This window comes from Rhipicephalus microplus, chromosome 6, assembly GCF_043290135.1.
Source record: "Rhipicephalus microplus isolate Deutch F79 chromosome 6, USDA_Rmic, whole genome shotgun sequence".
NCBI classification, from domain to species: Eukaryota; Metazoa; Arthropoda; class Arachnida; order Ixodida; family Ixodidae; genus Rhipicephalus; species Rhipicephalus microplus.
Genome location: NC_134705.1, coordinates 59,452,004 through 59,473,554, shown reverse-complemented (window position 1 = coordinate 59,473,554; position 21,551 = coordinate 59,452,004). Strand labels below are relative to the sequence as shown.

General features: G+C 47.1%; 1 protein-coding gene across 6 annotated transcripts in view; it reads left to right on the top strand.

The window, feature by feature from the left end:
- The first annotated feature begins 16,306 nt into the window (after positions 1 to 16,306).
- LOC119167632 (uncharacterized) overlaps positions 16,307 to 21,551 on the top strand; it is a 73,630-nt gene continuing 68,385 nt past the window's right edge. For all 6 annotated transcript variants that reach the window (XR_012883876.1, XR_005109271.2, XR_012883875.1 and 3 more), the window contains exon 1: positions 16,307 to 16,454. Coding sequence is in view for 2 of the 6 variants with exons in the window: in XM_037419136.2 (XP_037275033.2) it covers positions 16,353 to 16,454 (102 nt within the window). In the remaining 4 variants the exon portion in view is untranslated. The remainder of the gene's footprint in view (positions 16,455 to 21,551) is intronic.

Below are 21,551 nucleotides of genomic sequence, written 5' to 3'. Positions count from 1 at the left end.
CTGGGGTTCTTTTACGTGCAGCCAAATCTGAGCACACGGGCCTACAACATTTCCGCCTACATCGGAAATGCAGCCGCCGTAGCCGATATTTGATCCCGCGACCTACGGGTCAGCAGCCGACATCACGCAACGGGATACAGTCCTTCGTAAACACGCAAAAGTCATTTTCTTACCCATGCTGGGAAGGTATGGATAAGGGCTTCGTGCGTCCATGCCAGCCAACGATGTTCTTCTTCTTCTTCTTGTCACGCGAAGGTTCATGCTAGCTATGACAAGGATAAACGTTGCTTCGTTCCTTTATATAAAAAAAGACGAATTAGAATGGAACTGGCATAAGCGAAATAAAAGAAATCTAGAAATAAGAAGGAAGTAATGTGACGTAAATAAACAGTCCTACCACCGGTCGCCAGCATTACTGAAAGGCGGAACAAATCTCTCCCCGTGTCAAATGTATAGTTCGAAGCCGGAGCTAATGTGTTATGACGTAGAGGTGGGGGCAGTTATAAACCCTGCGTGGGATGCTGTTCCACCATATTACGAAACCTCAAGGGCGAAGGACGGGCACCCAGCGATTTGCGTTACGTTACTATCAGTCTCTGGCAATGAATGTCCGCCACGGCGGATCAGTGGCTGTTTTCGGCTGCTGTCCGAAAAGTCGCGCGTTCGATTGCGTCTTCGGTGGTCGTATTTCGGTGGAGGCGATATGATAAGCGACCCGCGTGCTGTGTGATGTCCGTGCACGCTATAGTGAACACCAAATGGTCAAAATTTCGGGAGACCATCATTACGGTGCCTCTCATAATCAAGATCTCATAATCAATTGAGACGTCAAACGCATGAAATAATAATAATAATAATAATAATAGTAATAATAATAATAATAATAATAATAATAATAATAATAATAATAATAATAATAATAATAATAATAATAATAATAATAATAATAATAATAATAATAATAATAATAATAATGTTAATATTATTGGTCTTTTCTTTTGTTTCTGGTCCTCCTGGTGAAGTATATGATAGGTCTTGCTCGGAAATGCGTAATCTGCAACATTCTTGTACTCGTATTGCTAGGTCTAAGCAAAGACGTAATCACAACTGGCTGTCTGCCCCAGACATTTTAGAAGCAATCACTGACAGAAACATGCTTTGGAAACAATTTAAACGGTCCCCTAGTAAAGCAGAACTTCGTACCAATTACAGAATTGCAAGGAATTCATGAAGTGGTTTTGGGACGTTAAACCCCACATATCAATCAATCAAGAATTGCAAGGAATAAAGTGGTTGCCCTTATCCGATGCGCAAAACGACGATACTTCCATCATCAGTTTCAGTTATCTACCAGAGACCCAGCGCGGGTGTGGTCACTGATAAAACATCTTCGAGCGAAAGACAATAGAGATGCTAAACCTACTGATGCGTTTACTGGGGACCCTGCGCATACAGCTGATCTTTTCAATCGCCACTTCGCAAATGTGTCTGGTGGACTTTCTTCGGCGGCGAAAGGCCATTCTGGTTTAAAGAAATGAACACTTGCCGCGGCCTTCCTTCCAACTTTAACAATAGACGACCTCGCCAAAATAGTTTCCGGCTTCAAAAGGCAGAAACCAGCAGGTATTGACAGTATTTCTGTATCTTTGCTGCAGTGCAATCTGGACGCATTATCAGAAATTCTGCTTTTCATGCTCAATGGATTCCTGGAGACGGCTTCTCTTCCATCAGACTTAAAAAAAAAACAATTGTAAAGCCACTATTTAAAGATGGACCAAAAGATAGCGTTGACAGTTACCGACCCATTTCAGTTTTACCTATCTTATCCCAAATAATTGAGAAATTCTTATTGCAATGCATGACTTCCTTTCTAGATAAACTTTCGCTCATTTCAAGCCGCCAGTTTGGTTTTGTCGCAGGTCATGGCACAATTGATTTACTTGAAGAATTTTTCGATGAACTGAATGATGCTTTGGAACATAACATGTTTGCCTGTGCTTTATTTCCTGATATCTCTAAAGCATTTGACACCGTAAACCACTCGATATTGCTTGAAAAAACATATTTGCTTGGCTTTAGGGGTCCGTTCTACGACTTTCTTAAAAATTATCTTTCTGATCGTTCCCAGGTAGTGCGGTTACACAATCAATTACCTTTCAGTAATAGGCTTCCCTTGAAAGCTGGTGTACCACAGGGATCCATTTTATCTCCTCTTTCATTTTATTTATTCATAAATGATTTTACTGGTGCTGTTCCAAAATGTCTTGTATTTCTGTATGCAGACGACACTGTTCTGTTAACGAAACATGTAAGTTACAATAAAGCGCTGTCACTACTACAAGACAGTGTTTATGAGGCTGCGTCATGGTTTACGGATAATTGCCTGGTGATTAATAAAAAACGAAATTAATTTGTTTTAAAAACCCATTGAAAGCAATGGTTACGAATGCACACTTACTTCTTCATGCCCGTGATTACGCCTCCTGTAAGTGTACTCACATTGAATATGTTAATTCTATAAAATATCTTGGTGTATTCTTCGATAGCAACCTGTCCTGGAATGATCATTTGGCTTACATTTGTGACAGACTACGAAAAATCTCGCGGTTACTCTTAAATATTAGATCAATTGCACTCACCAACATCAAAGTGACCATCATGCTTGCTCTTGCGTATTATGGTATCCTACGATATGGCACCACTTTATTTGCTTTCTGTTCTTCGCGATGGCAGCGTCGGGTTGACAATATTTTAAAAAGTATGTTGAAATCCATTGTGTACAATCGTTCCTCAACAGACAATGTAAATTTATTTTCTCTACTTCACCTGCCGTCTTTTAAAGCGTCCTCTAACCAAACTGTTGTAATACGGCATTTCTGGGGCTCTCAGTTCAAAAACGAATGCATTGCCCCTCTTATATTTAGAAAAACTTCCCGCTTTTCTGTACCAATCGTCAAAACACGATATCGCAAAGCTACTAGAAAGGTCCCTACTGTTTTAATTACATCCCCGACAGCGTTTCTTCAGCAACGACTAAACGCATTCTACGAAAGAGCCTAAGGTATCTTTAATGCTGCGTCAGTTATCGCATTATGGGTAAAATCTGTTTAAAATTTTTCAATGCTTATCTTCACATTTCTTCTGTTTAGGTAGTATTGCTTCCGCTAATTTGATTCTTGATTGTTATTGTTTTTAAATGTAGCGTAAATGAGTTAAATGTATTCTCTCTCTGATTGTTTACATGAAAAGCTTTTCAATATGTATGTCATCTCTCGTTTGCCGGTGAGCCGGGCCAAGTCCCACAGGCCACCGTCTGGCTTTGACAGGCCTGTTATTTGTTTTGTACAACTCAAGATGACAATAAAGAATATTATTATTATTATTATTATTATTATTATTATTATTATTATTATTATTATTATTATTATTATTATTATTATCATCTGTAAGTGAATCAGCTCTCGCAGCATATCGTAATACCGACGCCGGAAAGATGATGATGATTGCCGAAGAATGGCACGACATCCCACGAAGCGTGCGGCAGTAGAATTTGTTAAGAAAAAAAACGAAACATATAAAAATGAAGAGAGTGAGACGAGAAAAAGAGAGGGAATGACATGCATAAAAGGTAATCTAAAGGGAAGCAAGGATACTTATGAAAATTTGGTGTATTTTAATTAAATGCCACTTATAGGTAAGTTAGACATATCAACTAGTAATTGATATAGTGAGGGAGAGAAGAAATCACGTGCCTATAGCGAGGTGGTGGGACGCGCTCTTGCGCGGTTGGGTGGCAGTCGCATGCTTCCAAAACGTTTTCAGTGATTTCAAGTAAATTTTAAAGCTTAATCTCATGGTTTGGTTACTCTTCTTTAATATATCATAAAGAAACTTGTTAGTTTATTTTGACCTGGTTTTGAGCATCTCTAGCCTTGTTTGAGGCCTGTACTGATAGCACTTGTATTCGAGCACGATCGTGCCACATGAGATCAATGGACGACAAGAACATGAACGACAAGAACATGAACGACAAGCAAGCCCTTCGAGCACTACGCACTTGAAAACAGGATATCGCTACAATTGATCGGATGAACAACAACAAATACCGCAATGTTCTGTCGATACAGTGCAGTGGGTAGCTACGTCTACGCCATCTATGCAGAGAAAATAATGCCAAGGACACTGTCATACAGTTTCATAATATTACTGTACTTACTGGGTAAAATTGTTTGGCTATAGTCCCGCCGCGGTGGTCTAGTGTCTAAGGTACTCGGCTGCTGACCCGCAGGTCGCGGGTTCAAATCCCGGCTGCGGCGGCTGCATTTCCGATGGAGGCGGAAATGTTGTAGGCCCGTGTGCTCAGATTTGGGTGCACGTTAAAGAACCCCAGGTGGTCGAAATTTCCAGAGCCCTTCACTACGGCGTCTCTCATAATCATATGTTGGTTTTCGGACGTTAAACCCCACATATCAATCAAATTGTTTGAATATAATGTTATTGCACAGATGCCTAATTAACTGCGTGCCACAGTATTAGTTCGCGTGAAGAAAAATGGTGCTTTATTTGTTTTTTTGCGCTTTCATAACTGCGACAGTGCTCGGCTTTTCTCTTACAGAAGGAGGAGCAGAGTTCAGTGACTTTCCACAGAATAATTTCTTGCATTGTTGTAATGAAATAGATAAGAAACCCTTCAAGCTGAATAAAACATTCATGGCTCGTATTACCAGTACATTTTTCTAAGCACTTTGTCGGAAGAGGAAGCATAGGTGCTATAAAGGTGATTGACCTGTATCCAAATTCAGAAGCCACTGTGCCTTGTAGATACGCCTCATTAACAGGCATACCTTTTGATTACCGGCTCACGACAGCACGTCTGCCTGACGGGGTGTAGCATTGTAGATTTTCGATTTCTTTATTTATTTTTATTTATTTATTTTCAATACCTCAAAGGCCCCAGCTAGGGTAATATATGAAGGATGGATATTAATCACGAAAAAACTAGCTCGAGAGTAATCTTGAATTATAAGAGTGTCAGGGCTGTGCACGGTAGATGCAGGCAGACCATTCCAGTCCTTTGCGGTTGTCACTAAGAAAGAGCGAAGATGATCGGTTGTTTGTTCTGGTGGAGGGTATACTGCGCTTGAATGGTTTGTGCGGCTAGATGTGCGATGGACTGGCAGGATGGCTGGAATTGCGATGGGAGCATGATAAAACTTGTGAAAAAGTCGTAGTCGAGATATGTGACGTCATGATTCTAGACTACAGAGAGGTGAGCCCGAATTTTGAGCTTGGAAACACTGGAATTGTAAGAATATCCAAAGTAGATAAATCGTGCAGCGTGGTTTTGAATCTATTTCAGAACGTTAGATAAGTTAGATGGATGAGGATCGCAGATAGAACACGCATTTTTTAGTTTAGGACGAACAAACGTAGTATATGATGTTAATTTAACTGACGGGGGTGCAAGCATCAATTGTATACGCAGAAAACCCAGAGTGCGATTCGCAGAGTTGAATATGATAGCAAAGCGGGCTGACCAGGAAATGTTACTTAAGAATGTGACGCCAAGGTATTTGTAAAATTCAGCGGGTGAGACTGCGAAGCCGGAAATTGTATATTACGCTGACTGGTAATGGGGCCTGCGATGAAAAGATACCAATGAAGTTTTCTTTACGTTTAGAGACATCAACCACTTATCACACCACTATGATATAAGGGTAAAGTCGTTTTGTAAAGTATTATTATCTGCGCTGTTTTTTATGGGACGGTATATGATGCAGTCGTCTGCAAAGAGACGAATGCTAGAAGAGATGTCTGATAGAATGTCATTGATATTGTTACGGGGAGAAGGCGTCTGAAAAATGCCTTTACTTTCGGTAAACAGGCAGGCATACAATATGGAGCCAGGTCTGCACGAGCTCGCCCTCAACATCGTCCTCTTTTCTACAATTTTCATTTGTGGTACCCCGTAGCATCACCCCCGGCGGCGAAAACAGCGTTTCGGTGCTTGGTTGGTCTGAGTAATATCGTTTCAGCCGAGTGACGTGAACAACGTCAGAACACGATCGCGCGCTGGTGGCGTTAAGAGGTTAAATTTCATATGTCACGTCGGTAACTTGGCGCACCACACGGTATGGACCTGAGTACGGTGAAGTCAGCTTTTCGCACAGGCCAACTCGCCGCGATGGCGTCCAGAGAAGGACTGTGTCACCTTGACTGAAGTGGACATCACGATGGCACGCGTTGTAGACCTGTCGTTGTCGTTCCTGCGAATCGCTCAGACGCTGGCGAGCAATCTCACGTGCCTCTAGAGCTCTAGAAATCACATCGCGGGCATACTCTGACGTGTGGACAACGACAGGAAGGAGCGTGTCGAAAGGCAACGTAGGTTCTCGTCCGTACAGGAGAAAAAATGGCGAGAAACCTGCAGTGTCATGCCGAGACGTATTATAGGCAAATGTTATAAATTGAAGGGCGGAGTCCCAGTCACGATGGTCGGAAGAAACGTACATGGCGAGCGTGTCCGTGATGGTTCTATTTAGCCGCTCCGTGAAACCGTTGGTTTGAGGATGATACGCCGTTGTGAACTTGTGCTTTGTAGCGCAAGAGTGCAATATGTCTTGGATAACTTGTGATAAAAAGTAGCGACCGCGATCGGTTAGCAGTTGCCGAGGAGCGCCGTGGTGTAATATGAAGTCTTCTAGAAGAAAGTCAGCGACGTCGGTCGCACAACTGGTAGGAAGGGCCCGTGTGATGGCATACCGAGTGGTGTAATCCGTGGCGACTGCTATCCACTTGTTTTCGCTGGCCGATAAAGGAAACGGTCCTAGTAAGTCAACACCTACCCTATAAAATGGTTCGGATAGGATCTGAATGGGCTGAAGGCGTCCCGCTGGAAGGGTTGCTGGTTTTTTGCGGTGCTGACAGGATTTGCATGAGGCGACGTAACGGCAGACGGATCGGTAAATACCGGGCCAAAAGAAGCGACGTCGAACGCGGTCATAAGTTCTTGAAACTCCCAGGTGACCAGCTGTCGGAATATCATGCAGCTGTGCAAGGACAGTCTGACGCATATGTTGTGGTATGACCAACAGCAGTTCAGGTCCGTCAGGATGCATGCTGTAGTGATATAAGACGTCATCTTGTAGCAGGAACATGCGGAGAGACGGAGGAGTTGTGGGACCACTAAGCCGAAGGATTATATCTCTGAGGTGAGGATCACGGCGTTGCTGATCTCCGATGTTGCTAAACGCGGAAAGTGCCACAACGCAAGTAGACTCATCGCTCTCAGAAAGGTCTGCTGGGTCTACTGGATGACGCGACAAGCAATCAGCATCCTCATGGTGGCGACCTGATTTGTAGACAACCGTGTAGGAATATTCCTGTAGCCATAGAGCCCACCGGCCGAGACGTCCACTAGGATCTTTTAATGCGACAACCAGCATAAGGCGTGGTGATCAGTGACAACCGTGAACGGGCGTCCATACAAATACGGCCGAAATTTAGTCACTGCCCAGACGAGTGCGAGGCATTCGCATTCTGTGATAGAGTAATTTCACTCTGCTGGCGATAAAAGACGGCTAGCGTATGCAATAACGCGCTCGCAGCCATGCTGTCGTTGTGCCAAAACGGCTCCGATTCCGTGGTCGCTGGCGTCGGTACGCACTTCCGTTGGAGCGCATATATCAAAGTGGTCGAGAATCGGTGGCATCGTAAGTCTACTCGTCAGTTCAACGAATGCTCCGGTTTGTTCAGGTCCCCACACAAAAGTCACATTTTTTTTAGTAGTTCCGTGAGCGGTCGTGCGACGTCAGCAAAATTCCGCACAAATCTACAAAAGTAAGAACAAAGGCCCACAAAGCTTCGAACATCGTTCGCAGAGGTCGGCACAGGGAAATCTTTGACGGCACGGATTTTCTCAGGATCGGGACGAACAGCAGAAGAATCGACAAGGTGTCCAAGGACAGTGAGCTGCCGGCGGCCGAAGTGACATTTAGACGAGTTTAGTTGGAGCCCTGCTTTGCGGAAAACCGAAAGAATTGTTGAGAGACGCTCGAGGTGAGTTTCGAAAGTTGGCGAAAAAACAATGACGTCATCAAGGTAGCATAAGCAGATTGACCACTTGAAACCGTGAAGAAGAGTGTCCATCATTCGTTCGAATGTAGCCGGGGCATTGCATAACCCGAACGGCATTACTTTGAACTGATAGAGCCCGTCGGGAGTTATAAATGTCGTCTTTTCACGGTCCAGATCATCAACTGATATCTGCCAGTACCCGGAACGAAGGTTGATGGAAGAGAAATAATTTGCTCCACTAAGGCAGTCAAGAGCGTCGTCTATCCGCGGCAGAGGATACACGTCTTTTTTTTGTAACCTTGTTAGATTTCTGTAGTCGACACAGAAGCGCCAGCTGTTATCCTTCTTTCTCACAAGCACAACGGGCGAAGCCCAAGGACTTGAAGAAGGTTCAATGATGTCTCAGGCAAGCATCTTGTCGACTTTTTGCTGGATCACGTGGCGCTCGGTGGAGGAAACTCGATAGGGTCGCCGGTGTACTGGATTTGCATCACCGGTGTTGATCCGATGCTTTACGACGGTCGTTTGACCTAGGGGTCGGTCGCAGAGATCAAAGACGTCTTGATACGACGCAAGAAGGCCACGAAGCGCAGACACATGCTCAGCCGGGAGATTAGAGGCAATCATTCCAGTTATGCAGTCTAGTGTACTGCGCGACTGAATACTTTCAGATGACGGTGTATTCTCTGTTAAGGCCGATATGTGGTAGTCGCCGGCCGGGGCAAGGGTTGCAAGGGATATTCCTCGTGGCAGCACTTCAGAGCAAAGTCCAAAGTTCACAATAGGGAGACATGCCACGTTGTTCTTCATTGTGATGATGGTGTGGGGGAACGCAACATTGAGCGAACAGAGTACTGTAGGATTAGGCGAAATGACATAATCGCCGTCAGCCACAGGTGGATCAGAAGAGACGTCGATATACGTCACAGCTCGACAAGATAGGCGAACAAAGTCGGCGGAGCATAGCTTTGGCGGCGCAGGATCAGGAGGGTCAAAGGCGTGTGGTAGGACAAGCTGAACAACACCAGCAGAACAGTCAATTAGGGCGGAATGCTCCGACAGAAAATCGAGTCCCAATATGATGTCATGTGGGCAGGGGTCCAGTACGTAAAACAGAACAGTGGTATGACGTCCAGCAACAGTGACACGGGCGGCACACATCCCGGTGACCACTGGTGTTGCACCATCAGCTACTCGGACAAGAGTGATCGGAGCAGGAGTGAGCACTTTCTTGAGTCGAGCACAAAGGCTGGAGTTCATTACTGATATGTGAGCGCCGGTGTCAATGAGTGCTGCCACAGAAGTACCGTCAACATTTACTTTAATCAAGTTGTTGTGTCCGGGTATCGTGTGTAGAGGAATTATGGGTTGGGTCGTCGAAGCAGGCTCACCTCTAGGAGCTGCGCCCGTCAGTTTTCCGAGGACTGGTGGTAGGAGGGTGAGGGGAGCGACGTCGGTTAGTTGAGCGGGACATGCGTCCAGGGGGGCGACGGGGTGCGGCTTGGTTGGGTGGGCCTGGATGGCGAAGCATCATCTTGTGCCGTGTAGATCGGCATCCGAGAGCCAGCAGATGGGCGTCGGTTGTTGGCGTAATGCGACCATGGGTGCCAACCCCAGGAAGTGCGGCAATGACGTGAAATATGGCCCACTCGTCCACAGTTGAAGCAGATCGGCTTGTCATCGGAAGTTCGCCATTCTGCGGGGTTCCGGTGACGTGGGCGGTTGTTCGGTCCGCGGAACATATTAGGTGTACTGGGCAGTCGGTAGTCAGGTCGGTTAATGGGGCATAGCGTCTGAAGTCCGGCGTTGGCCAGTTCCTGGCGTACGACACTCTTGATTAATGAAATCGTGGCGCGAGAATCGTCAGGGGCCTGGACTTGGTCAGACAGGGGAGATGCTGCCTCGATTTCGTGGCGCACGACGCGCACGATATTGTCGGAAGCAGCAGGGGCTGGTGCCAAACGGGCGTCCTCACAGGTTGATGTTGCAGCCGTGTTGGGAAGACGCGAAAAGTGTGGAGTGATACGGCGACTTTTCGCGCCTTCGAAGCGTCGGCATTCATTAATAACGTCGTCTACGGTCGATGAGTTTCGAAATACGAGGAGATTGAAGGCGTCATCGGCGATTCCTTTGAGGATGTGCGCAACCTTTTCAGATTCCGGCATCTTGTCATCAACCTTCCGGCAGAGGGCGAGCACATGTTGTATGTATGTAACGTACGACTCGGTGCCGGACTGGAGTCGGGACGCTAGTTCTTTCTGCGCAGCACGATGACGCCCGATGGGCTTGCCGAAGAGATCGATGAGTTTCTGCTTACAGATGTCCCAATTCGTGATATCTTCCTAGTGGTTGGAAAACCAATCTTTAGCTGTACCATCAAGGTAGAAAATAATATTGGCCAACATGAGCGTCGGATCCCAGTTGTAAAGAGCGCTCACCCTTTCGTACAGCTGAAGCCATTCCTCCACGTCAGTACTGTCACTGCCCGAAAATGTGCCTGGGTCACGCGGTTGAGTCAGGACGACGGTGCGGTTAGTAGCAGCTGGATGCGGTGCTGTTGGTTGCTGCGTAGTTGGACGAAGCACGGTTGGGGTAGTATCCGAAGAATCCTCGTGTTCGTTTTGATCAGGCATCGCACAGGCAGCCAAGGAACGTCCGCTGTGTAGAATCGTCGTGGTGTTGACTGTGGGAAGACCCGCACTCTCCACCAAAATGTTACGGGGAAAAGGCGTCTGAAAAATCCCTTTACTTTCGGTAAAGAGGCAGGCATACAATATGGAGCCCGGTCCGCACGAGCTCGCCCTCAACATCGTCCTCTTTTCTACAATGTTCATTTGTGGTACCCCGTAGCAATATAAAGAGAAAAAGTAATGGTCCGAGCACTGTACCTTGCGGCACACCACAGATTACACAGAAACGGCTAGATGAGACAGAGTTAGCATGCACATTCTGTTGGCCATTGGTAACAGAACTTCGAATCCAATAGAATACATTTGTAATGTTTAAACGAGAAAGTTTTAGCAGCAGCTGGTTATGTAGAACTTTGTCGAAAGCTTCTTCAAAGTCTAAGAGGGCATCAACAGGTATGGACCACTCTATGCCAATCGACCCAGTCATTTTGGTAGCCATCTAACATGCATTAGACGCAATTATGCTAGCTTGCTGGATGGAAAGCAGTGAATCGCTAGAATACTTCAGAAGAAAAATTTTGCTCTCGTAGGTGCCTTCTGAACTTACCAGAATATTGTCTGAGTGTTGTTTGGGAAAACATTTTTTTAAAGTAGCGTTCTTTCTTTTTTCGAAGTCGAAGTTGGTCTCATCGAGAATTCATCAGACACGTGTTGCAAAACATCTAATCGCAATATAAGATATTGCCAAGTCACCTTGCCAGAGTCTGTGCAGAGTTTCGACACGAGAACACGAGGCTATAAAAACACAAGTCGACGAAATTATCCAGCCTTCAAAAAGACCATGGGCGTCACCAGTGGTGCTAGTGAAGAAAAAGGACGGAACACTACGCTTATGCGTTGACTATCACCGAATCAACAACATAACGAAGAAGGACGTATACCCTATCCCCCGAATAGACGACGTCCTTGGTCGACTCCACAACGTCAAATACTTTTTATCGACGGACCTCAAGACAGGCTATTGGCAGATTGAAGTAGATGAGAGAGACCGAGAAAAAACTGTGTTTATAACACCAGACGGCCTTTCAAGTTCAAGGTCACGCCCTTCGGTCTTTTCTCGGCATCTGCGACTTCTCAACGCGTTATGAACGCAGGGCTAGCAGGATTTAGGTGGCAGACTTGTCTCGTTTACTTGGACGTCGTCATCGTGTTTTCCTCAAGCGTTGACGATCTTCTTCGGCGTCTTGAAGCTGTACTTCAAGCCATCAAGACTTCCGGACTCACCCTGAAGCCACAAAACTGCCGCTTTGCGTACGGGGAACTTTAGTTCTTTCGCCGTGTGATAAGCAAGTCCGGAGTCAGACCTGATCCGCAAAAGACAGCCGCCATCGTTGCATTTCCACCGCTCACCGACAAGAAGACTGTGCATCGATTTCTCGGCCTGTGCGCCTATTACAGTCACTTCGTCAAAAACTTTGCCCGCATCGCCGAGCCACCCACTAACCTTACGTGGACTGACGTCGAGTTAAAGTGGGAAACCTTACAGGAGGAAGCATCTGGGGAACTAACACGACGCTTACAGATGCCTCCGTTACTCTCGTATTTCGACGGAAACGCCGAAAGAGAGTGAACACTGATGCAAGCCGCGTAAAACACAGCGCCTTCCTGGTGAAGAAAACTGACGGACTGGAAAGGGTTATTAGTTACGCTAGCCGGTCATTATCGAAGGCAGAAAGCAATTATTACACAACAAAAAAGGAGTGCCTTGTCACCATGTGGGCGACGTCAAAGTTTCGTCCTTACTTCTACGGCAGGCACTTTAAAGTCGTGAGCGACCAGCACGACTTGTGTTGGATAGCTAACTTGAAGGACCCTGAAGGTCACCTCACCCGATGGAGCCTGATACTTCAGGATAACGACATTACCGTTATCTACAAGTACGGCAGAAAACACGTATTCCGACGCCGACGGCCTGTCGCGAGCCCCCGTCGACGCACCACCGCCCGAAGACCTGAATGACGATTCCTTCTTGAGAATGATAATTGCCGACGACTTCATTAAACGCTAGTGGGATGACTCGGAACTTATGTGAGGCTACTCAAATACCTCGAGGGCAGGACACCGAAGGCATTCAAGGGCACTCCCGAAGATGTACAAACGGGCATTTGCGTCATTTTCACTGCGAAACGGCCTTCTTCAGAAGAAGAACTTTTTGCCGCTTCGAGTCAAGTACCTCCTTGTGGTGCCTTCAGCTATGTGACCAGCACTCCTCCAGGCTCTGCACGATGATCCAAAGGCAGGACACCTTGGTGTTTCCCGCACGCTTGCGAGGATATAAGAAAGGTACTACTGGCCACGCCTCAGTACCGCCGGCGTCGCTTGTTACGTGGGGACATACCGAGACTGTCAGCGACAAAACACACCACATACAAGGCCTTCAGGCTTTCTTCAGCCCATCCCACCACCTCGCCAACCGTTCCAACAAATCGGGATGGACCTACTGGGGCCGTTTCCAACGTCGAACTTGGAAAACAAATGGATCGTAGTAGCTACCAGTTACCTCACCCGCTACGCCGAAACAAAGGCCCTACCCAAAGGTAGCACCGAAGAGGTAGCCAAGTTCTTTTTTGAAAACATCGTCCTTCGCAATGGCACCCCAGAGGTTGTCATCACCGATAGAGGTACGGCATTTACTGCTAAATTGACTCAAGCGCCCTCGAGACATAGCCAGACAAGCCACCGCTGCACCACCGCCGCACCACCACCTACAAATGGTCTCACCGAGCGGCTAAACAACACAATCGCCGACATGCTGGCCATGTATGTCGACGTCGAACACAAGATGTGGGACGCCATCCTTCCGTACGTAACCTTCGCATACAACACGGCCGTGCACGAGACGACGCAGATGCAATGGTACAAGTTGGTCTACAGAAGCTTGAACCCTGCAACGACGCTTGACGCAATGCTGCCCAACGTCGCTGACGAAGAAAACCTCGACGTCACCACCTACCTTCAGTGCGCTGAAGAAGCCCGTCCACTCGCCCGCCTGCGCATCACGAATCAGCAGATGACGGACCACCGCCGTTACAATCTTCGGCAACGCTTCGTGGAATACCAGCCCAGTCAACGTGTTTGGGAATGGACGCCGATACGCCTACGTGGGCTCAGTGAAAAAAAAAAAACTCCCAAGCATTTCCCCGAAGGTGAACATGGTAAGTGCGAATGGACGGGGTGATGCTATGAGAGGTAGTGAAGTTAAAATCCGTTGGCATTCGCCAGTGAGTTAATGTAAACTCCCCCGTGTGATCACATTGCGATTCCCAAGAAACATTAGACTCTCTCGGGAAATCTTGGTGAGTTTACGCGTATATGTGAGAGTGAATTCGCACTATATTGATGTTTATGTCCGCGGCCCACTTCGCCCGCTTGCGCTCGGCATCACGGGCCCTTCGCCGCGCTGCCTTGTCTTTAACCGGCGTGACATCTTCAACGACGCGCGCAATGCTCATATTAGAATGCATTGTACACGTTGTTGGAGGTATCGCAGTCGAGGTTGATGCCTCCGATGGGTCCGTACCTATCACGACTTGCCAATCTCGAGCAAGCCGTGGCTGCGTGGGCACGCGTAGCCACGGAGCGGAGGGCGGATGTCACACACCACGTGATTGCGCGCGCTCCGCCCTCCACTCCGTGGCTACGCGCGCGCAATCACGTGGTGTGTGACATCGCTGCGCCATTGCTACAGACGCTCCTTTCCGCTCCTCGCGCCGTTGCTAGGGGAGAGGAGGAGGCGCACCGTGAACGACGGATTCAGGGTCGCTTATAAAGTGCATTCGCACTTAAAACTTCTGCGACGGTACTTCGGACGATACAGGATAGTATGACGTCTCGGCCCACTCGACTACAAGGTTGTCCCCGACGGCATTACGAGCTCTCAACGGCGCCGATCGCGACCGGAAGTCGTCCATGTCATGCGCCTCAAGCCGCATCATGATCGTTAGCGAACAAAAAGAGTGTATTTTGTTGTTGTTGTAATATTGTTGCTGTATCGTACTTCATTTGTACTTTCTTACATTATTATTGCACTTTCACTTTCTGTGAAAGCATCGGGACGATGTCTTTTTCAGAGGGAGGCAATGTCACGCTCCTTTCCTCGAGCTTTGTAATCACCCCCGTTATACTACCTTCAACGTAAACTGCGCTTGCGATGTTCGAAAAGCTTTGAGGCTGTAGTAGATCGTTTCGTTAAGATTACGCCGACTTCGGGAACATTACAGATTATTCTGGAACCTACGGCGCCGCTAGCGATAACTCTAGAACATTTCATGGCAAGTGTTTAAATGCTGACGCGCTTCGCCGTTTGCCTGTTGATCAAAGGCCGACGCCCTGCTCGCAGTTATCAGTGCCATTGTCTTGCTGTAATCTGACTTTCTTTTGACGTGGGCACAAGTTAGGCCTGAATAAACAGTTTATTATCCGACCACCCAGTCTCCTGCCTTCAGCGACGTGACGACCCCATGACAGTGTGCGCTCAAAACAAACCTAACTACCCCATACCGGATACACTCTGTTTAATGTTGGTAAAGGTTATTATGAGTCCCGTATACCTACACCATATTCCAAAAACGTGCGAATAAAGGTGTGGCGCGCTTAAAAATAAACGTTATAGGCATGGATGACTTCAATGAGCATTCCTCTTCGTAAAAAAATTAGCCCGAATCTACACGTTACACTGTAAATGTCGTCGAAAGACGATAGCCTTGCGTCTGGAGAGAGTGAACAAAACGTTTATTTGATGTTCTGCGCAAGAAAATTGGTAAATGGTATTCTGCAGGCGCTGCGTTAGAGTGCCTCAAACGTGTAACGGAGGCGAACAAGTGCATCTAGGCACGTTACACACGAGCGCCATCTGGCAGTTATTTTCGAAAACGAAGGCATGCGCGACCGCGGATAAAGATGCAAGCGAATCACGGAGGTGGTAAGGTGTAGAATGCAAAGTGACGGGCAGCTGTCACCACCGTGCCGTCGTAGTAAAGCGTTGGAAACACATTCTTGAGCATCGCGTTGCACTGTCAGCGCAGCGCGTTAAACGCTACAGTCCTTAGAGTGTTTTGTGTGTGTGCTCCTCTAGTATAAAGGCAGACATACAAAACATAGACATGTTGTTAGGCGCCTCAAATATGCGCAATATTTGCTTTTTAATTGACCATCGCACAACTATGAACGTTAAATCTTAAGCAATATTGATGGGTGATGCGGATGGGGTAGGCCGTTTGGTGCCGTTTGAGGTATCGTTAGGGCGGAAAACAGGCAAATGTACAGACAGACATACAGGCAGACCAAAATTTTTCAGTCGAAGGTCACCAAGAAAGTCTATCGTCTTTAAAATATACCAAAAGGGGGAAAAGAGCTTTTGCAGGTTTGCTATACGACTATCTATGAGCCTCCTAGAAACATGCGAAGCTTCTGAGAACATTCTTACCTGAAAACAATGGGAGGCGGTTGTGTTTCTGTATTGTTGGTGCACAGCACATGTGCGAGGTGTGAGATACAATATTCAGCTGCCTTATTCACTGATTTATTGGCTTTGCGTTGTGTGCTGTTGCCGCGTATTCTTCATTTGGTTCTTTTTGGTTTCAAGGCATGGTCGTAAAGGAGCTTTTTGTACTTCTCTTGGCCTCATATTCCACCACGTTGGAATGTAAGCTACCTGTCCTCAGCCTTCGAGTTTTGAGTATCCAAAAGGTAAGTTTGTTTTTGTATCAGAACTTATCGAGGTTTCATCGAATATGGCTTATAATTATTCTTCTCACAGCAATATCGAGTACTAGATTCGAGAAGTGGTATGAAAAATTGGCAGATCCCACGTACAGCGGGAATCGATGATATGCGAAGCACGAATGAAAAAGCTTGATATGTCACTTTAAAATGAGCACAACGTTACGACGCGAATGTAAATTTGTCGTGCATGACTTTCATGTCATGATTATCATGTTTGTACGTGTCATTTACCTTCGTCATCTATTCACGTCACCTGACACCAAATATGGTATATGTTGAGCTAGCAAAACTGCCGAGAACGCATCATGACCGTGGTACGTTGTCATGTTCATACATGACACGCGTGTCATGATAATCATGTTTGCAGCAGTCGATATTTTGGTCATGCATTGAAGTCATGTAAAGCCAAATTCGGTATATGTGGAGCTAGCGAAACGGCCGTGATCATGCAATGAGCGTTGCATGTGGTCATGCTTTACATGACATGTATATTGTGATTATCATGTTTGGACGTGTCAATTACCTTCGTCGTCTATTGACGTCACGTGATACCGCATTTGGTCTATGTGGAGCTAGCGAAACGGCCACGAGCACATCATGAGCGTGGTATGTTGTCATGTTCTCACATGACACGCATGTCATGATTATCATGTTTGCACAAGTCATAAACCTTCTTCATTCATTGACGTCATGTAACACCAAATTTGGCATATGTGGAACTAGCGAAACGGCCATGAGCACATTATGAAGGGCTCAATATACTCCGACGTAACGTTTACGCGCGCGCTCGCTGGGCGCAGCGATGCGAGCACTGCATTAGAGAGTTTTAGCAGAGCGGGCCAGCGGCCAGCGGAACGGAGCGGACCAGCGGAAACGCCACTGCGCATGCGCCAGTACGCTGAGGCGGCGAGCGGCTTTACGGCGCTGCGCGCTCGCCCGCTCGTTTCGTCATCCCAGCGCAGCGCGCAGCGGCGGCCGGGCGAGCGAGCGTAGTTATTCAAAATGGCTGCCTCCAACGGTCGCGGTGTCGCGTCGCCGGCCGTGGTCGCATCGAACGCTTCTGAAACAAAAATGCAACCAGCTAAAAAGCCCCGGAGGTGCTTCAGTGCTCACGAGGACCTCTGTTTTCTTCGGGAGGTGGCCGCGGCGAAGCCGTTTGGCGATGACATCAAGTGGGTGCATGTTCTCGCTGCGGTGAATCGGGCGGTGGGCCGGGAGCTCACCCTAAGAGGTATAAAAGATCGTGTAGACATTTTGCTGGGATACTGGAAGCTGCAGAACTCCAAACCACCAAATTGGCGCAGCACCACAACACATAAGACAACACCACCACAACACGTAAGTAGAGAAACATCTCCAGTGGGATCACATTTCCTACACGTAAACTCAAATACAACTTTATTTAAAATACAATGGTTCAGACTCGAGGACGCCTAAGGTTGTAGATTATTTATTTATTAGGAGGTAACGGCAAGACATCACTGCGCACCAGCATTTTTCCTGCGACGAGGGGTCTAAAACGGGTAGTTCCAGCGAAAACACGTTCGGCTGGTTAACAATTTTGAAAACTGCTTTTCAAATGTAAGTGTATGTCTTGCCGGAACAATACGGGTAATTTCATTGAAAATGAGATACTGTCGTGTTGTACCTAGAAGTCCTCAGGTAATAGAATCTTAATTCTTTGATAAATTGTCGGCTTCATTGCATGTGTCATGTTTTTTTTTTTTTTAAGTGTGAAAGGATCCAGCGTCAAGTGTAAACCTGACAACACCATACGGTATGCAATTCTTCAATAAAGTCTTTGTTTTCGAAGCTGCTTGTCATGGAACATTACCGTGGGGCAAAGCGAACCTCGAGAACTGGTGGTTCAAGGCCCAAGTGTAGGAATACGTCGACACTGTACACACATTTCGCACTGTACAGAGGGGACTTACATGCATGGGAAATTACATGACACTGCCAGTAATGTTGTGGCATTTAACACAGTATAGTGGAAACGCTTGTAACAATACGAAATCAATTTCTCCATACGAAGAAACACAGGAATGTCAGTTTTTTGCACTTTTCGCTCAGCAGATTTCATTCACTAGAATGTCATAACAAGTAGCGTACGTTTAATACAGCAAATGACAGCCACAAGATCATTTTAAAGCATGGCTCGCCAACGAACTTTGTTTCGATAACTGTGGTTGGTTGTACAACACTATTTGTGGGCAAGGTAAACTTCAAGCTGTGGTGGTTCAAGGCCGAAGTACTGCGATACCTGGGCACCATACAAGCAAGTGTGACAGTTTGCGAGGAGTGCGCTCGCTTTGTATATGCGTGGAAGGTTCTGAAGGTAGAGTTTCTGGTTTTTTTTTTTTTGAAGTCCACGAAGGCAAACAGTCCGACAATTTTTCCAAAACCCCACTCCACAGCCTGCCTCACACTACTCATGGCTTTGTTGAAAGCTAATTGTTCAGGAGTCAGGAGAGCTCCGCCATGGGGCTTGAGCAGAAGGGGCCGCAACGGGTAGACAGGGTCCCCGTAGATGCAGCAGTCGTGACCTTGAACGAGGTTTTGTAGCTTCGTATACGCGGCGCTGTTTCCAAAGTTACCTGAAAGAATAAATTACGATTAGCTGGAGCTGCGCCCGTTCCTAGCAGGGAAGGAGGAGGCGAGTGACGTTCAGCAGCGGTTTGATCCACCAGCTGTGCTTGTCATTTACTCGCCTGAATCGTGTTTGCTGCCGGGGTATGATCCGTCCAACTGGCAGATCATGCCATTTGGGCACATTATAGCTTGGTACTTCAGGGCGTGGACTCTCTTGTGGCCACTGAAGTACACTTTCTGGTTCCTTGTTGGTCGGCATATTGGCTGCGCCGTGCCATCGATGAAGGCCCAGCAATTTGTCAGCGGGGCACCTTTCGCGTGAACGGCCTGAAAAAATATTGAACGAATATGTCAGAAAGTTGTAATTGCGAATGTACAACTCTAATTATTTTCGCTTGCCTGTGAGAACTCTTCCAGGGTGTCCAGGTTCAGCCACGTGTGGTTATTAACGTCGTCCAGAAGGTGGAAGAAGTTGTCCTCGATGTGCCTGAGCACTTCGTTCGTCAATGACGATATGGTCGAGCTGTGTCGGGCGAAAAGGTGTTCCAGATCGCGCAGCCGGTTTGGGTAGGCTAGTCTTCTTAGCGTGATGCAAAGGGCCTCGTCGCCGGGAACTGACACCCTCTGCGGAGTTGTTACCTTGTCAGGTATGCACAAGGCTCTCTGTAGCCTGGGTACATCGTCCTTTTCCAACCGAAAGTACGTTCTGAACACGCCACTGTCGATCGCATCAATGTCCAAAAGACCTCGCATGGAGAGTGGGTCACGCCGTGTCTCGCCCAGAACTTCTAAGCACAAGACGTCGACTATTTCGGACCATTTCAACCGAGTCAGGAGCAGGGGGTCCTGCAGTATGCTCTGGGGCATTGTTCAAAGCAGTTATCAGCGGCAATTTGCAGCGGCAAGCCACACACTGTCTGTTAAAAAGCGCGGCAACAAACAGCTGGCTTGGAGCTTCGACTTCAGTTGGCGTTGGTGACGTACTTTCCTCAGTTTAACGACTTCGCTAAAAGATACAAATCACCGTTAAAGTAAAATAATATGTACTGAAACATAAAATTCGTGTTTGTATTGTGGTTTTAGCATCTAAAAATAAACCTTTACTTTTTTTTCCTATCAGGGTAGTTCAAATTTGAATGGACAGATGGCGCAGTACAACGCTTCGCTGGGGGCAGCAGCCGATCGCTCAGCTAAAACTCTTTTTTTCGCGCGTCGTTCCGCTGGCGCTGCGCTCGTCCGCTCCGGTTCGCTGGCCGCTGGCCCGCTCTGCTAAAACTCTTTATTGTCTGACGCCAGGCGAAACCGGTGTGACCAGCGTCCGTCGGCGCGGCCCAGTGGCAACCAGCGCGAAATGCGACATGCTGCGTTTCGCGCCGATTGCGTTACTTGATAGCACGGCGTCTGCCTCTTTTCGCGACGGAGGGAGGCCGGGCGCGATCGAACGCGCATGTGTCAAAGCAACACAGCGCGGCAGAAAGCCAAAGCAACACATTGTGGCGCTGCGATGGATGTATGGATTGGATGGATTGATGTGGTTGTACCCTTTAGATCGGACGGCGGCTCACGCCACCTAGCCGTAATACTTAGTGAACCAACAACTAGATTTACCTTTTTTTTCTCCTTTAAATAGTGAAGTTGAGGACTGGTACTTTGCACTGAAAGGTTTAATTTTGACCCGCGCCTTGACTTTAGCCACCAATCAGATAACCTCCTTCTAGTTAATTATACACGCTTAAAGTATATTTTGTTCTCCCTGTCCTTAAACACCAGTGCTTTGAAAAACTCTGTGCCATCATCATGAACTATAAAGTGAAGCCCTTTGCAGAACATTATCAAGTGTTCGGGAGTTTCGATTGATTGATTTATGGGGTTTAACGTCCCGAAACCACCATATGATTATGAGAGACGCCGTAGTGGAGGGCTCCGGAAATTTCGACCACCTGGGGTTTTTTAACGTGCACCCAAATCTGAGCACACGGGCCTACAACATTTCCGCCTCCATCGGAAATGCAGCCGCCGCAGCCGGGATTCGATCCCGCGACCTGCGGGTCAGCAGCCGAGTACCTTAGCCACTAGACCACCGCGGCGGGGCGTTCGGAAGTTTCCTCCTCCTCTATACACGCACTGCATACCATGTCTACCCCTTCGTATTTGCCGTGGTATGTCTTGGTTCGCAATACTCTCGTCCTGCCCTCAAACAATAGAGAACTGCCCCGAGTATTATCATAGATTCTTTCCTTGGCAATTTTCTGCTTAAAGGTTCGATAGATCTCTAGTGCGGACTTCTTAATCATGCCAATTCTCCACATATTGGTCTCTGCTTCCTGCACCTTCTTCTTAACCGACAATTTTTTTTGGTTTGGCCCAGTGCTGTTTTCTAAGTATTTACCAGTCAATTTTCTGGGGCGCTTCCTCCATTTTGTATCAACATTCTTCATGTACAAGTAGCTCAAAACCTTCTTAGCCCCA